Source organism: Falco biarmicus, chromosome 16, assembly GCF_023638135.1.
Source record: "Falco biarmicus isolate bFalBia1 chromosome 16, bFalBia1.pri, whole genome shotgun sequence".
NCBI lineage: Eukaryota > Metazoa > Chordata > Aves > Falconiformes > Falconidae > Falco > Falco biarmicus.
In genome coordinates this window covers 1462278-1486845 of record NC_079303.1, presented here as the reverse complement: position 1 = coordinate 1486845, position 24568 = coordinate 1462278, and the positions used below count along the sequence as shown (strand labels likewise).

Genomic DNA, 24568 nt, shown 5'->3' with positions numbered 1-24568 from the left:
GGGGGGAACCGCAGGGGAGCGGGGGGGGGGAACCGGGAGGGCTTCTGCGCCCCAAGGCCGTCCCAGGAGGCGGGTGCAGGCCCCGCGGGGCGAGAGGCCTGTGCCACCCTTAGGGTGACACCGCAGCCCTGCTGCCCCGCAGGGTGCCCAGGCTGGGGCGGGGGACGCAGGGCCTCGCCCGCCTCACCGGGCCCTCCGTCCCCAGCAGCCACCGGCCCCCCGGCACCGACCCCACGGGAGGCTGTCGAGGGCTTCCCCAGCCGCTGCCAGCCCGCAGAGCACGTGTCTGCAGCAATAATTGATGGCCGAGGTCACCCTCGGCCTGTCGGGTCCGGCTCCTCTTTCCGTCTCCGGAGGTTTAATTACCTCCGGTAACGGCAGCCGGGGCTGGAGGCTCCCGCCGCCGCCGCCGCCACCCGGCACAATGGTGGATCCAGTTCCCCATCAATCATTCATGGCCCCGCCGCTGGCAGGGGTCTCTGGGGGGCGGCGAGGCTGGGGGGAGGGCTGGCCTGCGCCTGGGGTTTTCCAGCCTTCCCGGTGTTAAATAGGCGCTGCCGGTGCCGGTCGGAGGCACCCGGTCACCCGTGGGGTGAGTTCAGAGGGGACACGGGGCTCTGGGCTTTTTGGGGTGAAGCAGGAGGTGACGGGGCAGCCCCGTGTCCCAGCGGAGCCATGGGGTGCGGGAAGGGTCGGGACTGGCTGCAGCCGGGGCTCTGGTATCCCCTCTGCAGGGACGATCGGTGTCCCCACCACGGTGTCCCCACCACGGTGTCCCCACCACGGTGTCCCCATGGGCGTCTTGAGCTGCGTGAAGTATCTGATGTTCATCTTCAACGTGCTGGTGTTTGTGAGTCTGCCCAGGGCTGTCCGGATGGAGGGGACCTGTCCCCACGGGGGTGACAGTTCCAGCTCAGGGGGTGGGTGACAGCAGGGAGGGGACCCCAGCAGAGGTTAGAGCGTCCCCGGTCCCCATGGGGTGGCTGCGGATGGTCCCCGCACCCCATAACCGCAGCATGTCCCACAGGCTGGGGGGACATGTCTGGCGGGTGTGGGGCTCTGGGTGGCCGTGGACCCGGCTGGTTTCCAGGACATCGTGGCTGCCAAGGCGGTGCTGAGCGCTGGTGCTTACCTGCTGCTGGCCGTGGGCATCGCCCTCTCGCTGCTGGGCTTCCTGGGGTGCTGCGGGGCCCTGCGCCGGAGCCGCCCGCTGCTGCTGGTGGTGAGCGAGGGGAGGCGGGGGGAGGCAGTGGTGGGAGGCAGGGGGCCGGGTGGGCAGGGGGCTGCGGGGTGCAGGAGCTCGTGGGATGCAGGGAGCCTGGAGATGGAGGTTGGTGGGGGGTGCAGGGTGTCCCCAGAGGAGCCAGAAGCTGCATGTTCCCCATCCTGGCTCTGTCAGCTCTCAGTGCACCCCCCGATCCAGCCCCCCACCTTGTGAGTCTTTCAGTTTAGGGCCCAGAGGATTTTATAAAGCCACTGAGTGGAGTCACTTCTCTCTGAAGCCACCGGCTTGTCTTGTCCCATGTGGCATTTCCAAGCTTTTTCCCCCGATGGCGGCAGCTAGAAACCCCTTTCTGAACACCGACACCCCACTTCTTTGGCACCCCTTGACCCGGCAGCCGGTGCTCGTTTTTAACCCTCTGCCTTGCAGCCGCGGTGCTCAGAGTTGTGGCACCCGTCCCCAGGAGCTGTGTGCTCATCCCCTGTGTCCCCCCAGTCTCAGGGGCACAGGGCACAGGCAGGGCTGGCTGCAGAGGAGGGGAGGAACAGGCAGAATGAGCTGCCCATGGGGTCGGGCTGATCTCCAACTCCATCCTGTTGCCTTCCAGTTCTTCATCCTCGTGAGCCTTGTCTTCATCACGCAGCTTGTGGGGGCTGTTCTTTTCCTGGTGCACTGGAAACAGGTACCGTCCCCGCGCCCTGACGCTGTGCCAGCCCCTGTCCTCCCTCTGTCATGCCATGGGTCACAGCCCTGAGACCCCAGGGGACTGGGACTGGTGCAGGGCTGTCCTTTCTCACCCTCACCTTCATCACCAGCACCCTGATGCCAGCCCAGAATTGGGTGGGTGGGTCCCCACTTCCCCTTGAAGAGAACTGGCATCCTGGCCAGCGTGGTGCGGGGCAGGGGTGGGTTAGGGGGACTGCACGGCCCCCACGGCCCCGTCCCTGGTACCGGTTCCCCAGTGCTCATTGATGGCAACAATCTCACAGATCCGGCCGGAACTCTTCCTCTCTGAGCTGCAGAGAAACTACCGTGGGGATGAGAGTGCTGAGGTCTTCTCCACCGCCTGGAACACCCTCATGGTCACGGTGAGCAGCCAGAAGGCTCCTGGGGGGTGTGTGGAGGGTCTGGAGCACTCACAGGACCTGCTGAGGGTGCCCCCGAATGCAGGCAGGGGGCTCGTGGACCCCAGGCAGACACCGAGCTGCGTGCTGGGCTGGTGTTGGGCTGTTCCCCTCCCCCCGACACCTCCTCAAGCAACGCCCCCTCCAATTTGACAGCGTGTTGATGGTGTTTCCCTTCTGTTTTAGTTCTCGTGTTGTGGCGTTTTAGGACCCGAAGACTTTGGGAACGGCTCCCGCTTCCAGGAGCTGCACCCAGGGACGCCCTGGCCGCAGGCGTGCTGCACCCGGGATGGGGTCCTGCAGGCGGGCGAGCTGCTGGGCTGGGAGCAGTGCCAGGAGAGGAGCCCTGGCTACATCCATGAGCAGGTAGGACACGACCCTGCCACGTCCCTGCCCCGTCCCCAGCGCTTCCCAGGCCGCTGGGGCAGCAGCACCCTCTGCCCCAAGCACCGAGGGCAGGAGCCGGGGACACTGCCTGCCCGCGGTTCTGCAGCCCAGTGACTCTCCCAAGTCCCCAGCTCATCCTGCCCCGCCACAGTGCCCCCAACCTCGGCCACCCTCTGAGCTCCTTGCAGCCCTGGGGAGCGCGATGAGCCCCTCCAGCATCTCCCTCCCTCAGGGCTGCTTCGCCACCTTCGCCAGGACCTTGCAGAAGTACATCTCTGTCCCTGGGACTTGCAGCTTGGCTGTGCTGGGCATCGAGGTACGGTGCAGGGCCGAAGGGGACAGCGGGGGCTGCGGGCTCACCTCACGTGGGCTCCCTTTGTGGGTGAAGGGACCACAGACAGGCTCGGGCTGACCCTCCCGTGCCTCCAGCTGTCACTGTCACACCCAGAAAGTGGGTGCACACCCTGTGGCTCTGTCTCAGGGTGTGAAGCCAAATCCCCCTGTGGGTGAGTGGGGTTACAGGATGGGGAGGATGTACCCCACTCCTGCGCGCCCTGGAGGGGCGTGCTGCCCAGCACGCGGACCCCAGCACGCTCAGAGGGGCCTCTCTCGCCATCCCGTTCCTGTGCAGCACCAGGACAGCTGGTGTGCAGCCCCTCAGTGGGGCACAGGATCAATGCCTGGCCAGCCCAGGAGCAGAGGACAACCATCCTTTGGGCTTCGGGCTCTGATTTCAGGAAGCAGCCGCAGCAAGGTGCAAGCGTGGCCCTGCAGCAGGGGCTAACCTGCTCCCCGCCTCCTGTCCTTGCAGATCTTCGCCATGTTCTTTGCTTTTTGCCTTTATTACAACTTCGACTGAGTGGGATGAAGCGTGTTGGAGACAAGCCAAGGGCTTTGGAAGCAGCAGCAGGCAAGGACGTTCCCTTTCCTGGCGCCCCTAGTTCAGCGTGCTGCCTTCCCCAGGCAGGCAGGAGCCCTGCTGCGTCCTGTCTCTGCTCCAGCCTGCGCCCAAGGGTGGGCCTAGCTGGTTTTTCTTGGAGCAGGGACGGGGCACAGGTCACATTCTTTGCAGGCAACCAGGCAGAGCAGGGGGCTGAGCCTCAGAGTTGCTCCTGCTGTGATCTGCCATCGGTCTTCACAAAAATCAAAGGGTTCCGGTGACAGTCCTGCCCCTGCACACCTCCCGAGCTGCTGCGGCACCGAAAATCCTCCCGCTCACTCCTCATCTCGGGCTTCTGGCCCCGCTCACCGCCGCCCTGACTCCTGCAGGCTCCCTTTGGGCTTTCCTCCACCCCTCTCGGCTGGCGCGTCTCTGGCCACCTCCTGGCGACGCGACAGAGTGGGGACACAGCCCGTGCCACCGCTGGAATCTAACAGCCCGCTCTAGGGGGCTGGAGCCTCGAGGTCTAACGCCTTAGCCTTTAGCAGCCTTGACCTTACACAGAAAACTAAGCCTTTACGAGAGGATTTCCACAGGCTGGTTGCGATGTGTCTGTTCCGAGGCTGGGGCAGTGAGATCAGAACCCAAAACACTCGGTGCTGTTCCTGCTTCTCCAAGAGAAAGCTGGAAATGGGAAGCTGAATCGGTACTTCTAATTTTCCTTTTCTTCAGAGTATTCCAAAGCTCCACACAACAAACCAGGAAAGTATATATATGAATTAAAGCTTTATATTTTATTTACATAATAGAACTTTTCACAAAAAAGCCCTAGGAAAGGGAAAACCAAAGCCTGCTGCAGCTACACCTGAACAAAAACTGCTCAGGAATCCAGGCAAGATTTCTTCTCCTTCTTGCTGATACTGCTCCCTTTTCTTTTCCGCACAGTGGCTTCATTGGCGAAACTTGTTTCGCTTTGATTCGCTTTCTCTTCCAAAGGCTTGGAGGCCTGTGATAACACAAGAAATAAAAGTAACAGGTGTGAATAATTTAGTTTTACAGCCATCGGCACTGCTGTGCATTGCCAGCTCTGCGTGGGCGCACCTCAGCTCCCAGCACCCCACAAAGATCAGAACTGACTCTGCCTCCAGCTTTTATGCAGCGACCCTTAATTACCCTGCTCCCACCGCTGGAAGTTTTAGGAAGGGGGAATGACAGGAGAGCAGGATGACGACTGAGCCTGCAGGTACCACACACATGTACGAGGCAGGTTGCTCTGGGGCTAAGCGTGTTGCTGCAAAGGTCTCTTCACCCTGTGCCCTAACAACCCAGACAATTACCCTGCAAACATGTTCGGAGCTGGATTAGTGAGCACTGCTCGGGGGGCTTCCAGGGAGAAGACGCCCCCCTCTCGGCAAGTACGATGCCTAGATCAGGCGCAGGGAGGGAAAGTTCCCAGGTAAGGGAGAAGGCCCACACACAACTACTTTTTTGGGAACAGGATTTGATCTGCTTAAGTGTGGTTTATTTTTATGTGACTAATCTGTGAGGGAAGGCAGGGTGCAGAACGGTGGCAGGAGAGGCAGGGTGGTGGCAGGGAGGCTGTGCTGCACCAGGGATTAGGGACACCAGTCTGTGAGGGGACGAGCAGGTGGAGAACAGGCATAGCTGAGCACGAGGCGCAGCCACAGCCGAACATGGAGTCTGTAGGAACTGGGCTGAGGACCCTGGGGAAGGGCCTTATCAGGCTTTAGCCTTACTCATCCTTCCTTCCTCTTGGAAAGCACTGCTGTTATTTGTGAATGAGCACATTTATTTGGAAAGAGTGAATCTAATGATCTTGACGTACAACAAAATTAAATACACTTCCGAAACACAGAACAGAAGGGGAGGAAAGAAGGAACGCTGCCAAAGACAGCTGCACAAAGTAATTGCAAAAGGCAAACTGAGACAAGAAAGACGGAGCCACACTCAGCTGAGCAAGCAGAGTGTGTTTCTTACCCTTGTTTGCTGGCTTGCATATTTCTCGGTCCACTCTTTGGCATTTAGCAAGAACAGCTGCTTGTTGTACTTGTACTCCGAGGACTAAATGTAATGAGCAAGACAAAGACAGAGATTTGATTTAATACAAACATCACACCAAAAGGCCAGGACTAAGGTCTGGCTTTAGGACTCCTAGAACCAGACCAACACCACTACAAGCATGCGGCATGAAGCATAAAGTTCATTTTACTTGAATGCACACTGCCGTTTGCACTGGCAGGCTGGAGGACAAGACCTTTACCATCTCTTTTTCACTGCTGGCATAAACCCTGTGCCCCGTGCCCCAGCTGCTTCAGCGGAATGCAGGCCAGGTCAAGCCATGCTGCTATGTGACATGCTAGCATGCGAATCCAGAGTGAGTAAAGTGGCAGCGCAGCCTAAATCTAATGCACTGTGCCTTCCCGGTCTGCACCCGTGGCCACAGGAGAGGAAGAGGAGCTCACGTACTATGTCTGCCATGAGAGGGTCATCGGGGTTGGGCTCTGCCATCAGCAGCTGTATGGAGGTCAGCAGTGTGGAGATGTTCAAGGAAGGTCTCCATGCACCCTTCAAGGAAACAAGGTGAAAGAAGCAGTTAAGCAGAAAGAAACCTGCCCACAGGCTGCCTAGAGAAACCTTGGGACTCAGCATTTAAACCCGACCTGCCCAAAAGCTGCTTCAGGGCTTGCAGCACTTAATCCTTCTCGGAAAACACCAGGCCCATTCTCAACACACAGGCTGTGGCCTCTCCAAGGAAGCCAGGCTGGCAGCCACAGGCTGTGTCCTGCACAGCTCTGCTGGGTCAGGTTTGGGGTAGCCCGTTTTCAGAGGGCCACCTAATGCCTTTGACTCCAATCCTTAAAACCTTGGAAACTTATATGGAACAAAGAAGGTCATGTTCTAGTCTCTAAACAAAGGAGATGCCGCTCAAAAACTTTACTCCTGTGCTCCTGTGTAAATAAGTCAGTAGCAAACAGACATTCAATAAGGCTTTTACAAGAAAAGGATAAGGAGTTCATTATCCTCTCCAGGCTCACTTACCCATGCCCAAGTAGCACTATCTTACCTTTGGTGGTAATTTAAGAACATCCAGACAAATCCTTCCAGCGGAGTCAATGTTAGGATGATAGATAGGGGTCAGAAAGCAAATCTTTGGGGGCTCAAATGGGTACCTTTAAGGGATAAGTGTTAAGAAACATACAGTTATTTCTATATTTGCATGCCAGTTGCTTCATCACTCGAGCAACACCATCATTTCCTGCTCCTAGCCATTTACTAAGTGATATCCTCCTCCACAGATTTTTGGAGGAGGCATTGCTCTCCCTTTGATGCTTTCAGCTGTGTGCAACTAGCACTCTCCTGGGTAGCTTTTCCCAAAGAAGGAAAAGTGATAGGAAGCTTCCTATTCATGAATGAGCTCCTTTCCAGAAAGCTTTCACACAATATGATAAGGTAGAGATATTGTCATGGTGCTTTTAGGTTGTTAATCACACACCTTAGTACATCCTAAGTGTATCAGCCAAAGGAAATAACAATTACATCCTTAAATGAAGGGTCTCGCCTAGCCAACCATGCTCTTTGTTGGGAGGCTAAAGCAAAGACCAAAGCGGTAGCAACTTGGAGCAAATATCTTACATCACTTAACTTGTATTTGAAAGAAGTACTACACCAGCTACTTCGCTAGATGTCGTTGCCCACTTACCTTTCAGGAACAATTATTTCCAGGTTGAATATTCCTTTCTCATATGGTGTGTCTGCAGCTCCTAAAATCTCTTTAAAAGCAAGATTAAAACATAAGCATTACACTCAAAATCACTTGAATTTGTCCAACAGTCTCCACATAACTACTGCAGTTACAGAACTCCTAACACTGCTCAGATCCAGGAATAAAAAACCCAATGTAATCTTATCTGAGACCAGTTCCACCCACAGCAATCAAAACTGTAGGCAGATTGACACACAGGCCAAACTATGCTTAAAGAAAAAAAAACCCTTAAGCGTTTTCATAAAATTCCACACTTCCAGCCAATCTATAAAGCACATGCCACCCAGTGAATCAGACCTAGCAGCAAACTCATCCCTTACTAATAGCAAAGTCCCACCAGAGAAGTACGTACGTGCTCGTAGGTTATCCAGCTGGTTTTCATTTTGCCAGCAGGTGATGCCCGGAGGAGGCTCTGTGGTCAAGAGAGAGAGCTCCCTCTTCAGTCGCGATGCTCTTTGCATTATGCTGAAACTCTAAGAGACTGGATTTTATTGCTGGCAAAAGTGGGTTTTGAAAAATAGCACTTAATACTGAGAATGTTTTTGGCTAAGGAGAATTAACCTGGGTTTCAGGTTGTTATCCTGATGTAATAACCTGAGTTGCAGAGCAGCTGAGCCTGTTCCTGGAGCTGCTCTCACACCCAGCTGGAGGAGGAGAAGCAAATCCCACCCTTTGCAATCAGTCCCATCCCCTCAATCCCCAGCTGAGTTTAGTAAACCCTCCCAGTCCACCCCCAGGCTCCACATCCTTAACAGGACTGGAACACCCACCCCGAGACAACCCTTGTCCCTTTGGGGTGAAATACTGTCCCTTCACAGACAGGGACACCTGCTGCTCTGCTGGGCCATGCACCCCCGGGTGCCTCAGACTGGGATACCCCCAGTGCCCTCTCCCTCCAGCAGGCTGGGACCCTTGTCCCACCCCAGCAGCATCCCACTCTCCCTTCCTGGGGAGGGGAAACCTCCGAAGCTGCCCCGAGGCAGGTGGGGGGGGTTACTCCCTGCTACAGGGACACCCCCAAGGCTGGGACCAGCTTTCCTACCTCCTCCTCCTCTGCTGACAGGGACCCCCCTGGGCCTACCCCAAGGGGGACAGCGGGGACCTGGCTCATATACCCCTGCCAGCCCTGCCCACTCACCCCTAAGGGGGGGGGAACACCCCCTGCCTTAACTCCCCCCCCCCCCCCCCGACTTAACTCCCCCCCCCGACTTAACTACCCCCCACCCCCCCCCGGGCACACTTACTACCACCACCACGGCCTGACCCCCCCAAGGGAGTACCTAACCCCTCCCCTCGCCTGACCCTCCCCACGGAGGAGGCGCCTGACCCCCCCCCTTCCCAGATGGAGTCCCCCCTCCCAAGGACCCGGCCCGACCCCCCGGCCCGGCCTCTGGGCCCCCCAGGACCTGGCCCGGCCTACCCGCTCCCCCCGCCCCAAGGCGCAACGGCCTCCCAGAGCCCCGCCACGACCAGCCTCGCTGCTGCCCCCGCGCTAATTAATTACCCGCCCTCAGCGCTAATTACCCGCCGCGGCGCTGCCGAGCCCGGGGCTGAGGCCGCCCCTCGCAGACACGGAGCGGGAGGGGGCGGGACTTCCCCCGGCGCCTAGCAACGGGAGGGGACGCCTCGCGGGCAGCCGGCGCTGATTGGGTGTCGCTCGGCCACGCCCCCTCAGCGCCACCGTTCGAATTCGCCGCGGAGGGGCGCCGCCATTGGCGGAGCCCCGCGGGCGGGAGCGCAAGCCCCACCCCTTCGCCTGAACAGCTGCCATGTGGGCGTGGCTTGTGCCCCCCCGCCGGGCGGCCCTTGCGTAACCGCGGCGGCCCGGCCCGGCCCCCCGGCCCGGCTGGAGTTGTGTAACGGGGCCCGCGGGGCCGCGCCGCCGGGAGGAGCCGCGGGGGAACGAGGTAAAGGGGGGCCGGCCCGCGCCGCTCGCCCCTCGCGGAGCTGGTGCAGCGGTCGCCTCCGCCGCTCCTGCCCTCGCCCCTTGGCCGCCCGTCCGAGGGTCCCCACGGGCAGAGCCCCCCCCGGACCGACGCCCAGCTCCCCCGAGGCAGGGTCCTCCCGGGCCGTCGTACCCCTCCCCCCCCCCCCAGACCCTCCCAGCGGGCCGGGTCCCCCTGGGCCAGTCCCCCCCAGCCCCCCCAGGCAGGATCCCCCCCGGGCCGAGGCCCCCTGCCCCCCGAGGCACTGCAGGGGAGCACCCGGCCAGGCCCCTCAGGCGGGTGGGTTCTGGGGGGCTCCGTGCCTGCTGCAGGTGGCACTGGGGTGCTCTCAGCAGCCGCTGCAGCCTGGCTTGGTGCGCAGGCTGGGTTTATGTAACCAAATTTATGCGAAAAATAAAAATAGGCATCCTTAAATCCCAATTAAGGAATTGTTCTCTAGCCTGTCGAATCAGAACCCCTTCAAACAACGATGTCACGTCAACAGCCCCAACCGCGGTTCCAGAGGGCACCTGCCAGGCTGCCCCTTCCCGCTGGCCGCCGCCTGTTTAAAGCTTTATAATTGTGTTCCTGCCCCTTCAGAAGTGGCCGGGCTGGCGGCTGAGGAGAACGTTTGTGGTTTGATTTAACTGGATGATCCAGAGCTCCCACAGAGGGAATTAAACCGTTCAAGGTGCTCGTTCCCGGTGCTGGGCTGGCTCTGAGGGCTGTGAGCCGCTGCCGTCCTCCTCCTCGGGGTTTACACCACAGCCTGCAGTCGCTTGGCCGTCTTTGGCACGGGATCCACCTCGGTGCATATATTTTTGGTCTTTAGGAGTGTTTAAACCTGGCCACTCCTTTCTCAGTGCTTGCAGGAAGAGGAGCAGCACAGCTGGTTGAGGTGGTGACGCTCTGACTTCTCTCCTCTGGCAGATCCCCCCCTGCAGAGATGCTCGGCGGCGGGACAGTCATGACCACCGGTTGCGTGCCGTCCTCTTTTTGGGGGGACACGTTGTAAAGACCCCAAAGTGTCAGCCAAGCAACTCTTGAGGTAAGACCTGGTTGTCCAATTTGGGGTTTTCCCTGCTTTCTGTCCTGGTGTGCCTCTCCTGGAGCGCGGGGCTGTATCGGGTGCAAGGTGCCTTTTCTGCCTGCACTGGTTGAGTTTTGGGGAACGGGTGTAATCCAGGTGAGAGTTAGAACCATGGCAGTGGACAAACCCCAACCCCAGGTCAATCGACAGGCGATGCCCACCCTGCCTGCCCCCCAGCCCCCCAGGGCTCTCCCCATTCCCCCTGACAGGGCAGGGGTGCCGGAGGGTGCAGGCCCTTGGTGCTGAGCCACCACCGCCTTTCTGACACCACCCGCAGTGCACCAGTGACCCCCCGCTGTCCCTGGCCATCCAGCGTGGGGTCCCAGCTCCCTGCCCGGCCCTGACACCGCTTCGTCTCTGGGTTCACTCCCTCCCCAGTGCACCCCAGCCCCTTTTAGTGGATCCCCTGCTCCCCACCAACTCCAATTTGCCCAGTCCCCTGCACTGGGATCCCCAGAGCTGCCCCTAACCCAGGCCCTGCAGCCCACCCAGGCCCCTTCTAGCTGTGCCCCCCTGCCCTGTGCCCAGTCCCTGCCGTGGTGTGGTCCCACTCCCCACAGCCATGCCCCACTGGTCCCACAGGCGATGCCACCACTGTGAGGGATGGGACGGGCCCCTCCCCACCTCATTGGAGCCCCCCTGGGACACCCTGGGCTCAGGGCTGTTCCATGGGCTGGTGGGACCCCAAGTTTGGTGCTGCCCTGTAGGCTGTATGGGGCACTGGGCTCAGGGTGACCCCCACGGGTATGTGGAGGTGCAGGGCCACGGGCTTGGGCAGCCCCATGGGCTGTGTCCCGACACGGGGGTGTTCCTATAGGCTGCGTGGGGAGGCTCCACGGGCTGCCTGGGGCCAAGGGGCGCTGGGCTTGGGGTGATCCTGTGGGCTTTATGGGGCTTGGGGTGGCCCTGCAGACCATGTGGGGCCACGGGGCTTGGGGTGGGGGGCATTGGAGCCCCCGACTCGGGGCATCCCCTCGGTGAGGCCAGCTGGTGCAGGCTGGTCCCATGCTCAGGGTGCAGGGGACTCTTTGGCACCCTCTGCACGGTTTGCTCCCAGAAGTGCCAGCTGGGCCCTCCCCTGAGCAGTGGGAGAGTCACCTTGTTTTTCCTGTTCTCCTGGGATGCGCGGGCGGTGCCTGAGCTGGGGCGCAGCCCAGAGCACCCCACAAAGCCCAGAGCCCCGTGTTTGGTGCTCGTCAGCCCACAGGCTCGCAGGGCTGGCTTCCTGGGGGTTGAACAGGTTGTGCCACCACCTGGGAGCGCAGCAGGTTTGTCTGGGTGATGCTGCTGAGTGTCTTTGGGGACAGGGTAAGTCACGTTGTCTTCATGAGGCCGGTAAAGCCCTTGGTTGCGGGTTGAGCTGGGCTGAGGCACCTGCTGCAGCTGCCTGGGAGGGTGAGTGGGGCAGCTTGGCTGGAACGAGCTGGAGCTGCTTCGAGGTTGTTGTGTGGTTCTTTGCTGATCACTCATCTCTGTGTGGGAACGCCTGAAAGCAGAAGTCGGTGTGGACCCACCTGGGAGGTGGGCGCTGAGGTTCCCCCTTTCAGGTGGGAGGGAGCGAGCTGGGGAGGTGCTGCCGGCTTTGGCACAGGCACAGGCTGGTGGCTGGGGCTGGTGGTGCCGGGCTGGTGGTGCCTGCCGAGCCCCTCACCCAGCAGAGCAGCGGCGGTAGCGGGGCAGTTGCTCAGACTCTGCCCTGAGCTGCCCCAGGCTGAGCCCAGACACCCCTCCAGCCTGTCTCCGAAACTCAGCTGAAGCAGTTCCAAGGGGAATAAGCATGTGCTGATCCCTACATCAGCCCTCTTTTGGAAAAAGAGTAGTTTTGTGCCATTATCACCACCCAGCTCTGCTACGGAGAGAGGAGGGCTTTTCTCCTGGCACTTGGAAGCACCATGCGGGTGCTAGGAAAGATGGATAAGAGCTATGGCAGATGGGTGATCTGGGATATTACGCTCCTGTATCAGCATTGGTTGGGCTTTGCTTTCCCTTGCTTCACCTTGAAGCCTTAACGGTCTTGTTGGTGAGGAAACTTCTGGGTGTCTGCTCCTGAAATCCAGGAAGCCTTTTCGCTGCCAGAGCGAGTGTTGCATTGGGGCTCAGATGAGATGAGGGCTCCTGCGGAGCTGCTCTCCCTGCAGCCCGTTGTGTACGAATCTTGTCACTGTTGGCTTCCAGAGTGTTTGCTGATGGCCACATCTGTGGGCTTGTAAAATGTTTTTGCAGTAAACGGAGCTCCGGCAACTCTATCTGTTTTGATTCCTTCCTTCTGGTGAGTGCTGTTGGGGTGTAATGTCATTTAGGGATTTAATTTAAGGAATTGAATGACTCATTTAGAGAAAAAGCCATTTTCTCCGGAGCGAGGTTGTGATACTGCTGCTGAATGATGGAACCTGGCTGAGGAGGCAGAGGAGAGTGGTTTGGTCCTGCTTCTGCTTTTCTCTCTCATGAAAACTTATCAAAAAGCAGAAGATACTTGCGATAAAAAGAGCTGAGGGCTGTTTGGAGCTTCGTTCCTAATTGTTAATTGACTTTTTTCTTTATAGGGATCGTGTAACCCAAAAGCCAAGGGTTCCCTTCCTCTTTTACTGGGTCTGAGGAGGACAGCCAGGATGCTGCATCGCACTATTCACCTTTTCCAGAAAGGACTTCGGCTTCATGACAACCCGGCGCTGCTGGCTGCCCTCGAGTCCTCGGAGGCCATCTACCCCGTCTACATCCTGGACAGAAAGTTCATGACATCCGTGATGCACATAGGGGCCCTGCGGTGGCATTTTCTGCTGCAGTCCCTGGAGGATCTCCAGAAAAACTTGTCTCAGCTGGGCTCCTGCTTGCTGGTTATTCAAGGAGAATACGAGTCTGTTCTTAGAGATCACGTCCAGAAATGGAATATCACGCAAGTGACTCTGGATGCGGAGATGGAACCGTTTTACAAGGAGATGGAGGCCAACATACGACGTCTCGGAGAAGAGCTGGGCTTTGAGGTCCTTTCCCTGGTGGGCCACAGTCTGTACGACACCAAACGGTACGTGGTTGCCCCAAAGAGGTGTCTCCAGGAAGGTTTGTTTTGAATTTAGGAAGTGTCAGGGAGAAAAGGCCAAATATCTTGGTCTTTTTGAATGCTAACACGTGCCTCTTGAGCAAGTTGGACTGTCTGAGATGAACGTGGCACTGTTTGCTGGAGAATTTTTGTGTCTTGGTCTGCTGGAACGAAGAGATTTTGCACAGGTATTAGGATGCTGGGCAGTGATTTGTGCTTAGAGTTGGTTAATTTTTTCCTTTTGGGAGTATAATTCACTTATGAACTTATATTAGTTACTTTTAAACGGAGTGGAAGAAATTTGTTAACACATTTAATAGGACTTTTATATAAATCTTTTGTATCAGATTTTTTTTTATATCTTTCTAATCATCTTTTACTGCTGTCTGGATACACTTGGATCCAAGGTGTTATTCACAGGTGAATGACTGAGGATACTGAAATTAGTAATAACAGGAAGGTAATTGCTAATGGCTAAAACAGCCTTAGCACTCCAGTTCTGGATAGACCCTAATTTATGTACGAGTGGGTGTATATGACTTGCCATCTGTCTGCACAGGTGGTTGCTCACACAGAGCCGTTATTTACTGCCCTGAACCTGGTTTTTGTGACCTGGCTGCCGGTGGCAGCCCCAGAAGTGCCCTGCACCTCACCCCCTGCCGTCCCAGCCTTGCCGGGCCGTACGGAGCTGCCCGGCTGGAGCTGCGGCTGGCATCCTGGTCCCATCCTGTTGTCTCGGGTCCTGAGCGCCTGCTGTCAGGATGGATGTACCTTCACCCAGGGAACCTTTACTTGTCAAATCTGTAATTTCCACGTTCAGTTGCACGAACTGGGGCTGTTCCAGTCTGTGCTTTTACTGCCCTATTCACTGGCAGCTCCAGCTCCCTTCTTGGTTTATATTATTTATGGTGAAAAGCGATCTTGTTTTATTTAGGATTTTGGACCTAAACGGCGGTTCTCCCCCATTAACATACAAGAGATTCCTTCACATTCTGTCTCTGCTCGGTGACCCCGAGGTGCCTGTCCGAAACATTACAGCTGAAGACTTCCAGTAAGTACCAGCCAGCCAGCTGGGAACTGCAGGTCCTTTTTCTCCGGCTGGAAGAGCCAGGGCCAGAGGAGAACGGGGTGGTTTAGATGTTGCATTGCGTTACTTCTGTGCACGGAGAGTTACTGATTTTTATGTCCAGGGGATGTGACTCTGCTGTTGGGAGGGGAGAGCAGATGAGACGTGGCACAGCTGAAAGACTTCAGCTTTTGCAAGGCACATTGAGAACAGCTTTTGAGACCTGTAAAAGTTTAACGAGGAATGCTTAAGGAATTACACGTCCCCTCCTCAAAGGCATGCTCTAGGTTCCTCTCAAGTCAAGATTTAGGGCAGGAATTGGATGAACCACTACAGCTTGTTTTATGCAGGAAGCTCGGTGGAATAATCATACTGTTCCCTTCTGGCTTTAAATCTTCTCCCCTCTGCTGTATGGGAAGGAGGGACTGAGCTCGTGTCTCCCAGGACTGGAGAAGAAGCTCAGAGTCAAAGATGTCTTATGTTTAGCTCTGCATGAGGGGAGGTCAGTGATCCAAAGGGAGGTAAGACCGGGGAAGGAGAGAGCTGGCCACTGGGGACGGGACTGCGTGTACTTGGAACTTGTCAGGTGCCTCCTGCGTGGCCTCAGGCCGGTGTTGGTAACCCAGGCTTCCGTCTAGGGGCATCCTGTTAATTCCTGAATGTTGTCCTCAGGTAGTTCGATGACAAGACCCATGTAACTGTTGGGATATATCAGTTCTTGCATTTTTTTTTTCCCTTGTACTTTTTTTTTCCCCCCTTCTTTTTTCCCCGATTAGTTTACTTGTGCTTTTTTAAATTAATGATGATGAGAGATAAGTGGTTCACATGCTTCCCAGCAGGCCTGTGTTATGTCAGTGCTCTGAGAGCCCCACTGACCCCTTCCTCTGTAGGTGTCTGCAACAGAGCTGAGCTCGGTTTTCCCCAGGTAAGCAGAAAGCTCTCTATCGATATCCAAGTTCGTTTGTGGGGTTTGAGCAGTCTGCACACCGCTGCCGTGTCCTTGAACCTCCTCCCCTGTGTTTTACAGGGGGGAAAACCCATACTCTGATGCTCCTCCAGCCTCACGGGCAGAGCCTCGGCAGCTGAGGCTGCAGGGGAGATGGGGGGGTGATGCTCAGAGGTGCAGACACCCCCCCCCCACACCCCTCCCCCCCCCAGTTAGGAGGTTGCAGCTGGGGAGGTGGCACAGGGAGCCGCTCTGCCTCCTTCCCTGTGGAACCTCTCCTGGAGCCACCGCTCCCCGGGAGCAGTGTTTGGAGGGTCTGGAATTGTGTTTAGAGTCTGAGGGGGCTCTTGGCTCCCTGGCAGGGATGGATGAGACAGCTGGGGGAGGCTGGAGAGAAGGTGCCTCTGAGCCTCCTTTGGCGGGTGGGAGGTGAGGGGGTGTCTGAGCTGTGGGGGCTGCAGCCGACTGCTCTGGGCGCTGGCATCTGGTGGGTCTGTTCCTCTTCCCCCAGCTCAGGCTAGAATTACCCGGAGCGAAGAGGATGAGCTCTCTTCCCCACGGAGAGAGTGCAGCCTGGGCTTTCTGGCTGCGATTTTGTTCCCCCGTGCTCCAGCTGTGCTGTGACAGGAGATCTGGGCTCCCATTCCCTCTCTGAATGAGGCTTCTCTTTCACGTTAGGAGGTGTAGGGCCCCCGAGCTGTGCCTGGCTGAGTGTTACAGGGTGCCTCTCCCTGTGGATTTGAAGATCCCCCCGGAGAGCCTTTCCCCCTGGAAAGGAGGGGAGACCAAAGGGCTGCAGCGCCTGGAGCAACACTTGACTGACCAGGTCAGCCTCGATTTTACGTGGGTGGGGATAGCGACCCTGGGTGGGCTGAGGTTGGTGCCCACCTTGCCCCTGTTGTGTGTGGTTGTGTCTGGACCTCTGGCAACTGCTCGGCTGTTCCTGCTTGAGCTGAGTTTTTGCCTGCTGGGGCTCAGCTCTGGGCAGCCAAGCCTGCTTTGGGTGCTGGCTGCGATGCTTTACCCACCCCCAGTTTCATAAAGTGCAAAGGACCTTCAGCATGGTTCTGCGACAGGGAGAGCTGCTCCCCATGTATCAAAATCACCTGGGGAGAGCAGAGCTCCGCAGCACCCAGGGGCCACCAGGCTCCACAACAACGCGAGAGTTGCTCAAAGACTAAATGAGTGGCTGCAACAATGACACACCACTTTATATTTTAACTCAAATAAACAACGTGGCCTTCGTGTTGGCCTTGGAGGAGGCTGATGTATGTGCAGATCTTGGAGGAGGGTGGCAGCCTGGTCTCATTGTCCTTGCTGGTGGCTTTTGTGGGAGGATGGGTGGTGGGAACATCTTCCAGGCGTGATGCTGAACAGGCTTCTGTGATGCAGAAGCCAATTGCCAAACGGTGTTTTTTTTTCCCCCCTGTGTCATTATCTGGACGTGTCTCACCTTGTGCTGCCTCAACCTGGCTTTCTGTTTTCATTTTAGGGCTGGGTGGCAAGTTTTACTAAACCAAGAACAATCCCAAATTCGCTGCTTCCAAGCACCACGGGCCTGAGCCCGTATTTCAGTATGGGCTGTCTGTCAGTTCGCACCTTTTTTTATAGGTTGTCAAACATTTATGCTCAGGTAAGAAAATAATGGGTTGTAGTTAAGCAAATCCAGCACTCTCACAAATCTCAGTTTGGCATCTGAGGCTAGGATTTAACACTCGGGTCGTCTCGGTAGGCACCTGCTGTACCCAAAAAATACTACTTTGCTAATGTCTTTTCACAGCATCTGATGAAATCTGTGAAGTGGCTTTATGTGTTGTGTGAAACACCCGTGGATGCCTACAGCTTTTCCCAATTAAGTTTTAGAAATATGATAAATAGGGGGTAATGAGTGTGGCGAGGTGCTGGCACAGGCTGCCCAGAGCAGCTGTGGGTGCCCCATCCCTGGGAGGTCAAGGCCAGGCTGGACGGGGCTGGGAGCAGCCTGGGCTGGTGGCAGGTGTCCCCATCTCTGGTGGGGCGGTTGGGACTGGATGGTCTTCAAGGTCCCTTCCAACCCAAACCCTTCTGTGATTCAAGGAGACCTGGAAGCAGCAGGGAAGCCCAGGCAAACCCTCCCAAAATTCAAGGAGTTCAAGACACCTGCCTGGTGTTGAAGTGACGTTTTTGATCAGTTGAGCCTGTTCAAGCAGCTTAGTTTTTAAAATCATCTGTTTTCAGCTTAGACAAGTTTTAACTATAGCATAAGCCAAAACCAGCTTCTGAAAACTTCTTTGATTCTTAAGGAAAAGTGTAGTGGACACCAACACAAGAAAACTAAGGTCTTCCTGAACCTCTTTCTGAAGAGTATCTCTTGAGACATGGCTGAGCCACCTGGATTCAGATAGTCAAGCAGTTAATATGTTAATAAACACAGTTTTGGTTTAAGAAATCCCAGTGTGACACCATTTTGGAAGGTAGGTAGAGAATGTTTGTGGTAACACTGAGCTCTAACAGAATTCAGCTTTGGTGTTGAGCATATAGCATTGCTTCAGATCTTTAATTTCTTTGGCTTGCCTGGTAACGTGCCATGAAGCCGGCAGTGTAGTTAGATTAATCTTTATTTTACAGGCCTGACAGCCACAAAATGAGTGAGAGTGCAACGGTATATGTGAACAGAAGCTTTCACCTCATGTGCCTTTTGCAGGCCAAGCATCACTCTCTGCCCCCAGTGTCACTGCAAGGGCAGCTTTTGTGGAGGGAATTCTTCTATACGGTGGCATCAGCAACACCAAACTTCACCAAAATGGCTGGGAACCCCATCTGCCTTCAGATCAGTTGGGATGAGGACGCAGAGAGGCTCCACAAATGGAAAACGGTAATAAAGATGCATTGCCACAACTACTGCGCTTCAGTTTAGGGTTTTTCTGTCGCCCTGGGGCTGGTCCCAGCTGGCTGGTTGAGGTGGGGCTTCCAGCAGCGTGTGGGACAGGTGGAATGCCACTTTGTGCAGGAGGGCTGGTGTTCCTCTTCTGCTGCAGGCACAGACAGGGTTCCCGTGGATCGATGCGATTATGACCCAGCTGCACCAGGAAGGTTGGATCCATCACCTTGCTCGGCACGCTGTCGCCTGCTTCCTGACACGGGGGGACCTTTGGATCAGCTGGGAAGAGGGCATGAAGGTTTGCTTTGGTTCTTTGGTTTCTCTCTTCTGGCTGACCTTGAGAAACCCCTGCCAGATGTGAGCGTGGCAGCGGGAGGTGGTGCTGCGCTTCCTTACCGAGCCTTGCTAGGAGTCTCATGGTTTATGAAATCTTGTGGTCTGTCATTTGAGCCCTTGACAGGTTGTTCCCATCCCTGAGACCTGATGATTTTTGGGTGTTGAAGATAACTTTGGGCTTCAGGTTGCTCTGTCTTCCTTCTGGCAAACTGGAGAGCCTTCCCTTTGAGAAGGGCAGCCCAAACCAGCAGGGTGCTGTGCTTTTAGCAGTGAGCTTCACCTTCATCTCCCACCCATCAACCCCTCCAAAAAAACCCCAATTTTTTTTTTTTAATTATTTTTTGCAACTTAGCCATTCCAGGGATGCTTCTCTTTCTTTTCCCATCCCTGAACTGCAGGTGTTTGAAGAGCTGCTTCTAGATGCTGACTACAGCATCAACGCAGGGAACTGGATGTGGCTGTCGGCCAGCGCATTCTTCCACCAGTACACCCGGATCTTCTGCCCCGTCCACTTCGGGAGGCGCACGGACCCCGAGGGGCAATACGTCCGGTAGGGCGATGTCGAGCTTCCCCGGCTCCTCGTGCAGCACGAGCTGATGAACTCGTGTCCGTTTGAAACTGATACACTTGTGAAACAGGGGTCCTAGCAATGATTTTATTGAACACATCGGGAAACTGAGGCAGAGACATGCCCATGGTGGCAAGGAGGTGACTGAGCAGGGCACTGTGTTGATTTCTAGCACCTGTCGGCTCCGGGACTGTGTGTGCTCGCCAGGCTGACTCCTTTTTCTAAAGGACTTGAGTAAAACTTCCCCCTGCTCCAGTCTGTGGGGAACCAAGTGCTGTGCTGCTTGGTTTTATAGGTGGTCTGGTTAATTTTAGATACTTAAGTTTTATTTTCTACTCTCAATCCTTTTTGCTTCAGAGTCTCAGTTTCCTTATCTCTCAATAAGGTGCTGATGAGCTTTCTCATAAGTAGAGGGTGATTTTACAGCCGACTGGAGCAGGAGCAGACTGTTGATGTCCCCACATCTCCTCTTCCTCACATCCTATCTAGCTTTGGGTATCATCAAAGAGGAAGCCCATGCTGACATATCTGACAGAGTGGGACAGAAAATTACTTTCCCATTCTGTAAGACTTTAAGATATTTTTTTAAAATTAATTTGGTTTAGAGATTTGTTGAAATTTAGGATGAAATGTCAGTGAAAATGTTAAAAACCAAAATATTTTGGATGAAGTCAAAATGAAGTAGTGTTTAAATCAACCCATTTATTCTATGCTGTAAAGTTAACTTTTGGAAGATATCCCTCTGTGGAGGTTTCCGAACATAAACCCAGTTCTTTTGTGCAGAATTAATCAGAACTTCCCCATGGATTGTAGTATCCATATGATCACCAAGAATTAATATGGCATAGGTTGGTTTACACTTCTCTTAAATGTTTGAGTATTTGTCTGCAGGATTATAAAACCCCATATTATTCCTCTTTTGCAGCAAATACTTGCCTGTACTAAAGAACTTTCCCTCTAAGTACATCTATGAGCCCTGGATGGCATCTGAAGAGGAGCAGAAGCAAGCGGGATGTATCATAGGTAATTCATTCGGATACCTGGCTTAGGGTTTTGCTGCTATTAACTGTCCAAAATAATTACATGTGTGAGATGGAAATGTCACACTTCCAACACAAGTCATGCATTTATTTTCTGAAAATGGATTGATTCAGCCAGCAGTCTACCTTCTGCCAAATCTCCTTTAAGGTTTTTTATTGGAGTCTTAATTTCAGAGTACGTATTTTTGCCTCCAGTTCATGTCCTAAAATTATTGAATCGCTTTAAGTTGTTGCAGTTGCTTTTTTCTGGCTCAGATGCTTGGCTGTCTTTAAAGAGTCTCTGAACATCTTGTGTTTTGCTGCTGCTCTAATGCATCTTTGAAGTCTCTTATAAGCTTATGTCTAAATGGGAGCTCGTACTCTTTGATGGAGAGAAGCAGGCAGCTCTGGAGAGTGGGTCATGTGGTCTATCTGAGATGCCATTTATTTTAAGAAAAGCTGCAAGCATTTGCTGGGGTGCAAATCCAGTGAAATGTCCTTGATTAGTTCTGTAAAGGTCGCTGTCCCCATGTCCCCAGGTCGAGATTACCCCTTCCCGATGGTGAACCACAAAGAAGCCAGTGATCACAACCTACAGCTGATGAAACAGGTCCGCGAGGAGCAGTACGGAACAGCCCAGCTGACGAGAGGTACGAGATGCTGCAGTGCAGGGGCTGTCACCAGGAACAGGCTCTGGGGGTTGGTTTTGTGTTGATTTCCAGGATGCCTTTCCCCTTGGGTACCAGCCCCCTGCGCTGCTCTTCTAGTTACTGTTAAAATGAAGTCCCAAGAGGGAAAAGTAGAAGTTGAGCAGTGTTCTTCCCCTTCTGGCTGCCCTGGCAGCATGGCAGCTTGCTTCTGCCTGCTGGAGGAACGCCTTCCCCAAAGCAGACCTCCTCTGCCTCCCGTCTGCACCGACAGCCTCCGCGGCCTCAGGTTTTTCAGGTGTATCGCCAAGGTGCACAAACCCCTGCAGCTCTGCCCATGCCTCTTGCAAACCAGAGCGTTGTTGCTTGTCCTTTTTGCCATGGTCCTACCCTGCCTCGTAGCAGGAATTATTTGAGGTTCCCACCGACCATGAGCAAAAAGCCCTTGAGAGCTGAGTTGCTCTAAGAAATGTACCTTTTGACCTTGTTTCCTAAATAGGTTAAGCATATGCATAACAAACCGGTAGTTACCAGTTAGGGCTGGAACACTCGAACTCTGGGGGACCCTGGATTAATTGGGTATTTCCAGTCACACGGATGTTTCACTTACAGCACCTGTGCTACTAAGATTGAAATCCTAGGGCCTGTGATGAGCTCTCAGCCTCCAGGGACTCCTCTGCAGGAATGTAACGGAAGCGATGGTTTTGTATTTAAGAGCATGCCACAGTAGCCTCTATCATCTATTACACAATCCCAACGTGCAGCAGCTGAGGGGAGACTTTAAGTATTCCTGCCTCATTTGCTGTGGTCAGAAGGAATTAATTGTTCCCAATCCTGCATGTACTGATGTATCCAGGAGGTTGCACATTGGTACCTTCCAGGTGTAAGCGATGTATGCTGACAGTTCTTCCGCAAACCCTGTGGTGTAGAGGAGTAAATGTTGTGATGGCTGTTGGAGATAGGGAAAGGCAAAATCTGAGAATCAGAGTCCCCTGCTCCCGGTGTTACTTTTGTTGCCTGTAAAGAGAAGCATTTTCTGGCGTGCTTTGTAACTTCACTGGCTGTTGTCATTGCTGGGCTATTGCACTGAAGTCAGAGAAAGACTTGCAACCTTTAATTCTTCTTCCCTTCTTCTGTAGATGATACAGATGACCCAATGGAAATGAAGGTAAAACGTGACCACTCTGAAGAAAAAGTTTCAAAAAGAAAAGTGGCCAGGATGACAGAATAAACCAAGTTCCCCTCAGGGATTATCTGTTGGGAACCAAAAAGCGGCAGAAGGGGAGAGCCAGAGGCCAGCTGAACTGGACAAACTGTACTCAGGACTTTGCCCTGCGGATGGTGACTCCTGCTTGTAAACTGGCCTCCAAAAAAAGTGGTGTATCTTCAGGTGTTAGCGCAGTTATCTTGAATGAAATTGTCTGTGAGTGGCTTACAAGCAGTTTGCTGCAGCTGTAGGGTAAATTCAAGAGGTGACTGGTTTTAACAGGACATGATGCTATAGTATTGTTCAAATCCACTTGACGTTCGTGTGTCTGTATAAATAATTGTAGTGATAAGTACTAGTCTTTCCAGCTTATTCCAGCAGATAAATGTTGGTTGAAGAATATATGCACATTAATGTGATCGTGCATTAGTGTTAAAAGCTTGATCTGCCTGTGTTGTAGAGACAGAGGCTTAGGGATTTTCAGATACAGTTTTTAAATTCACAGTGTGTGCTTGCAGTGCCCTGTTTGGGGAGATAAAGCAGAATGCAGCCCCTTGTGGGGTTGCGTGTCGTTCTTATGACCCAAATGGGACTTGTTCTGCATGCTAAGGGCAACATTGCAAAACATCTCACTGAATTAGGGCTGATGTATGACTGCCATAACTCACCTTCTTGGCTAATTCCTCTAGAACTGTGGGGTGAATATTATTTCTATCATGTAGCACATGTAAAAAGTTATCCTTTCGTTGAAATGTCTTGTGAAGTTTCACAAGGCTGGATTAGTCAATTATCTTTGTTGTGGTTGGGGTTTTGGTGGGGGGGGAGTGGAGTGGGTTTTTAATCATTGTAGGTACTATTTTTAGTCTTAAAAGAAGTAAAAATTATTTCTGACGTGAAAAATGTAAGGTCACTAGAGCAATGCATTATCACAGTTGGTATCCATCTATCCTTTTTGGAAGCCTGGCTGCAAGGCAGCTCCGGGACTGTCAGACGGATGCGAGAGGCTGGCAGCGGGCTCATGGAGGTGCTGATGTTACTTGTCATCTCAGCTCTTCAGCAGAACTAGTAATCTGCAGGATGGCAAGGATGAGAGGCAGCTGTGGAACCCTTTGTGAGAGGGAGAAGGTCAGTGCAGTGCTGGTTACTCTGGGGAAGACGGCTGCTGCTCTGGAGCCTCCCGGCATCCATCCCCTTTTTAGTTGGGTTCCTTCCTGTGCTGAAAGGGAGTTGGGGCCTCCGTGCCTGCGGTGCTGTCAGCCGGTGCAGGCGGCCGGAGGAATGCAGAACTGGTTCTTGCCTCGTGTTTTAAGGCACAGTCATTGCCTTCAAGCCCAAAATGGGCTGGACTCTGGTTCCCTCAAACAGTTCTACCTTGGAGTGCTCTGTGTCACCGGAGTTCCGTTGTGAGTCCTGGGAGCCGCCTGGTAGAGCAGCAGACAGGACCGTCAGCAGCTGCCGAGTATCTTTTGCTGTTCAGCATCGCCGCTAATGTTGTGGCACAGGAGATGTGTGGTCTTTTGTTACCAGCTGGGGTTTAACCATGACAAATCCAAATCATCCTCTCAAAGAGAAGACCGGAGTAGCATTTAATGAATAAACAACTTGTCAGTTCTGCACACAAGTATCTGCTTTCATTAGACACGCAGTGAGCTCAAAGTCAAACCCAAATGGTGCTGGATGAACAGGCAGGAAAAGGAGACACAGTTGAGCTGGGCTTCCCCAAACTGCATCAAAATTGATGTTTGTGTGAAGTCTGTGGGTCTGTGTTGCAATTTGGGGGAAGCTGTGTTATACCTCACTCAACATGTTTGAATTTAGCGCGAGGAAAAAATTATGAGTATGAAAAAAACTCCGAGAAATATTTAGTTTAGTTTCTTATACATGAAAAAGGCAAAGATGTACCTTTCTGTTAACAGAGGCTGGAGTACTTTGCCAGTTCACCGGGAGCTTGAAAGGCTTGACAAGAATTGCCTAAATCTGAACAAACCTGAGGTCCCCAGAAGCCCAGCTGGCCTCCTCTCGCAATAAAAACTGAATGGTAAATTCTTCTTGGGAACGGAGATCCCGCTGTGGGCAGGATCGTACCACAGAGAAAACAAGCTGCTCGGATCAGCAGCTCCCATCTAACTGAGCAAAGCATCTGCAGGGCACAAGGCTAAGGGATCGACTGGTGAACTTTAAATCACTTTTCAGAGACTAGCTTCCTTTGCTAGTTCGTGTCAGAAGACTAGAAGGCTTTAGTTCAGGGCAACTAAAGAATATCAGAGCTAGCAGCAAGATGTAAGCACTGAGGAACAAGCAGAGTTGCTCCCAGAGCCGTAACTGGGAACAAGAGATCCACACACATCAGAGAGATTCCAGTGAGGGAAGAATGTGGGCGGCTGGGTGGGGATGACAGATGGAGCATGTGGGAAGGGGAGGGAAGCTGGGGAAGGGGAGGGAAGCTGGGGAAGGGGAGGGAAGCCATGGG

At 54.2% G+C, this 24568-nt stretch overlaps 3 protein-coding genes across 5 annotated transcripts; 2 read left to right on the top strand and 1 right to left on the bottom strand.

Annotated features, from left to right (window-relative positions):
- Window positions 1-56: 56 nt before the first annotated feature.
- LOC130159899 (tetraspanin-18-like) lies at window positions 57-4551 on the top strand. Its single transcript, XM_056361953.1, has 8 exons — window positions 57-850; window positions 1028-1222; window positions 1830-1904; window positions 2212-2310; window positions 2533-2712; window positions 2966-3049; window positions 3545-4319; window positions 4423-4551. The coding sequence occupies exons 1-7, from the start codon at window positions 794-796 to the stop codon at window positions 3590-3592; spliced, it is 738 nt and encodes a 245-aa protein (XP_056217928.1). The 5' UTR covers window positions 57-793; the 3' UTR covers window positions 3593-4319; window positions 4423-4551.
- On the bottom strand, window positions 4387-9021 carry UBE2T (ubiquitin conjugating enzyme E2 T). Of its 2 annotated transcripts, none has more exons than XM_056361954.1 (7): window positions 8922-9021; window positions 7750-7891; window positions 7335-7404; window positions 6699-6804; window positions 6101-6199; window positions 5612-5695; window positions 4387-4619 (listed from the first exon to the last, which is right to left on the bottom strand). In XM_056361954.1, the coding sequence occupies exons 2-7, from the start codon at window positions 7856-7858 to the stop codon at window positions 4494-4496; spliced, it is 594 nt and encodes a 197-aa protein (XP_056217929.1). In that variant the 5' UTR covers window positions 7859-7891; window positions 8922-9021; the 3' UTR covers window positions 4387-4493. The 2 variants fall into 2 exon arrangements, with proteins under 2 accessions (XP_056217929.1, XP_056217930.1); XM_056361955.1 differs by having other exon boundaries at window positions 7750-7870; window positions 8922-8993.
- Window positions 9022-9208: 187 nt separating this feature from the next.
- Window positions 9209-24290, top strand: LOC130159792 (cryptochrome-1-like). 2 transcript variants are annotated; one of them, XM_056361811.1, is made up of 12 exons: window positions 9209-9304; window positions 10253-10370; window positions 12956-13434; window positions 14384-14500; window positions 16140-16287; window positions 16954-17094; window positions 18145-18315; window positions 18479-18619; window positions 19056-19207; window positions 20151-20248; window positions 20784-20894; window positions 22031-24290. In XM_056361811.1, exons 3-12 carry the CDS (start codon window positions 13022-13024, stop codon window positions 22120-22122), a joined length of 1584 nt encoding a protein of 527 aa, XP_056217786.1. In that variant the 5' UTR covers window positions 9209-9304; window positions 10253-10370; window positions 12956-13021; the 3' UTR covers window positions 22123-24290. The 2 variants fall into 2 exon arrangements, with proteins under 2 accessions (XP_056217786.1, XP_056217787.1); XM_056361812.1 differs by having other exon boundaries at window positions 9213-9304; window positions 10186-10370.
- Window positions 24291-24568: the final 278 nt, after the last annotated feature.

Coding starts and splice junctions, on each gene's coding strand:
- LOC130159899 (XM_056361953.1), top strand. CDS start 794: ATGGGCGTCTTGAGCTGCGTGAAGTATCTGATGTTCATCTTCAACGTG. Junction 851..1,027: donor TCTTCAACGTGCTGGTGTTT/GTGAGTCTGCCC, acceptor CATGTCCCACAG/GCTGGGGGGACATGTCTGGC. Junction 2,311..2,532: donor GGAACACCCTCATGGTCACG/GTGAGCAGCCAG, acceptor CTTCTGTTTTAG/TTCTCGTGTTGTGGCGTTTT.
- UBE2T (XM_056361954.1), bottom strand. CDS start 7,858: ATGCAAAGAGCATCGCGACTGAAGAGGGAGCTCTCTCTCTTGACCACA. Junction 7,405..7,749: donor GCTGGATAACCTACGAGCAC/GTACGTACTTCT, acceptor TTGCTTTTAAAG/AGATTTTAGGAGCTGCAGAC. Junction 5,696..6,100: donor ACCCTCTCATGGCAGACATA/GTACGTGAGCTC, acceptor CATTACATTTAG/TCCTCGGAGTACAAGTACAA.
- LOC130159792 (XM_056361811.1), top strand. CDS start 13,022: ATGCTGCATCGCACTATTCACCTTTTCCAGAAAGGACTTCGGCTTCAT. Junction 14,501..16,139: donor ATTACAGCTGAAGACTTCCA/GTAAGTACCAGC, acceptor CTTTCACGTTAG/GAGGTGTAGGGCCCCCGAGC. Junction 20,249..20,783: donor GCAAGCGGGATGTATCATAG/GTAATTCATTCG, acceptor CCATGTCCCCAG/GTCGAGATTACCCCTTCCCG.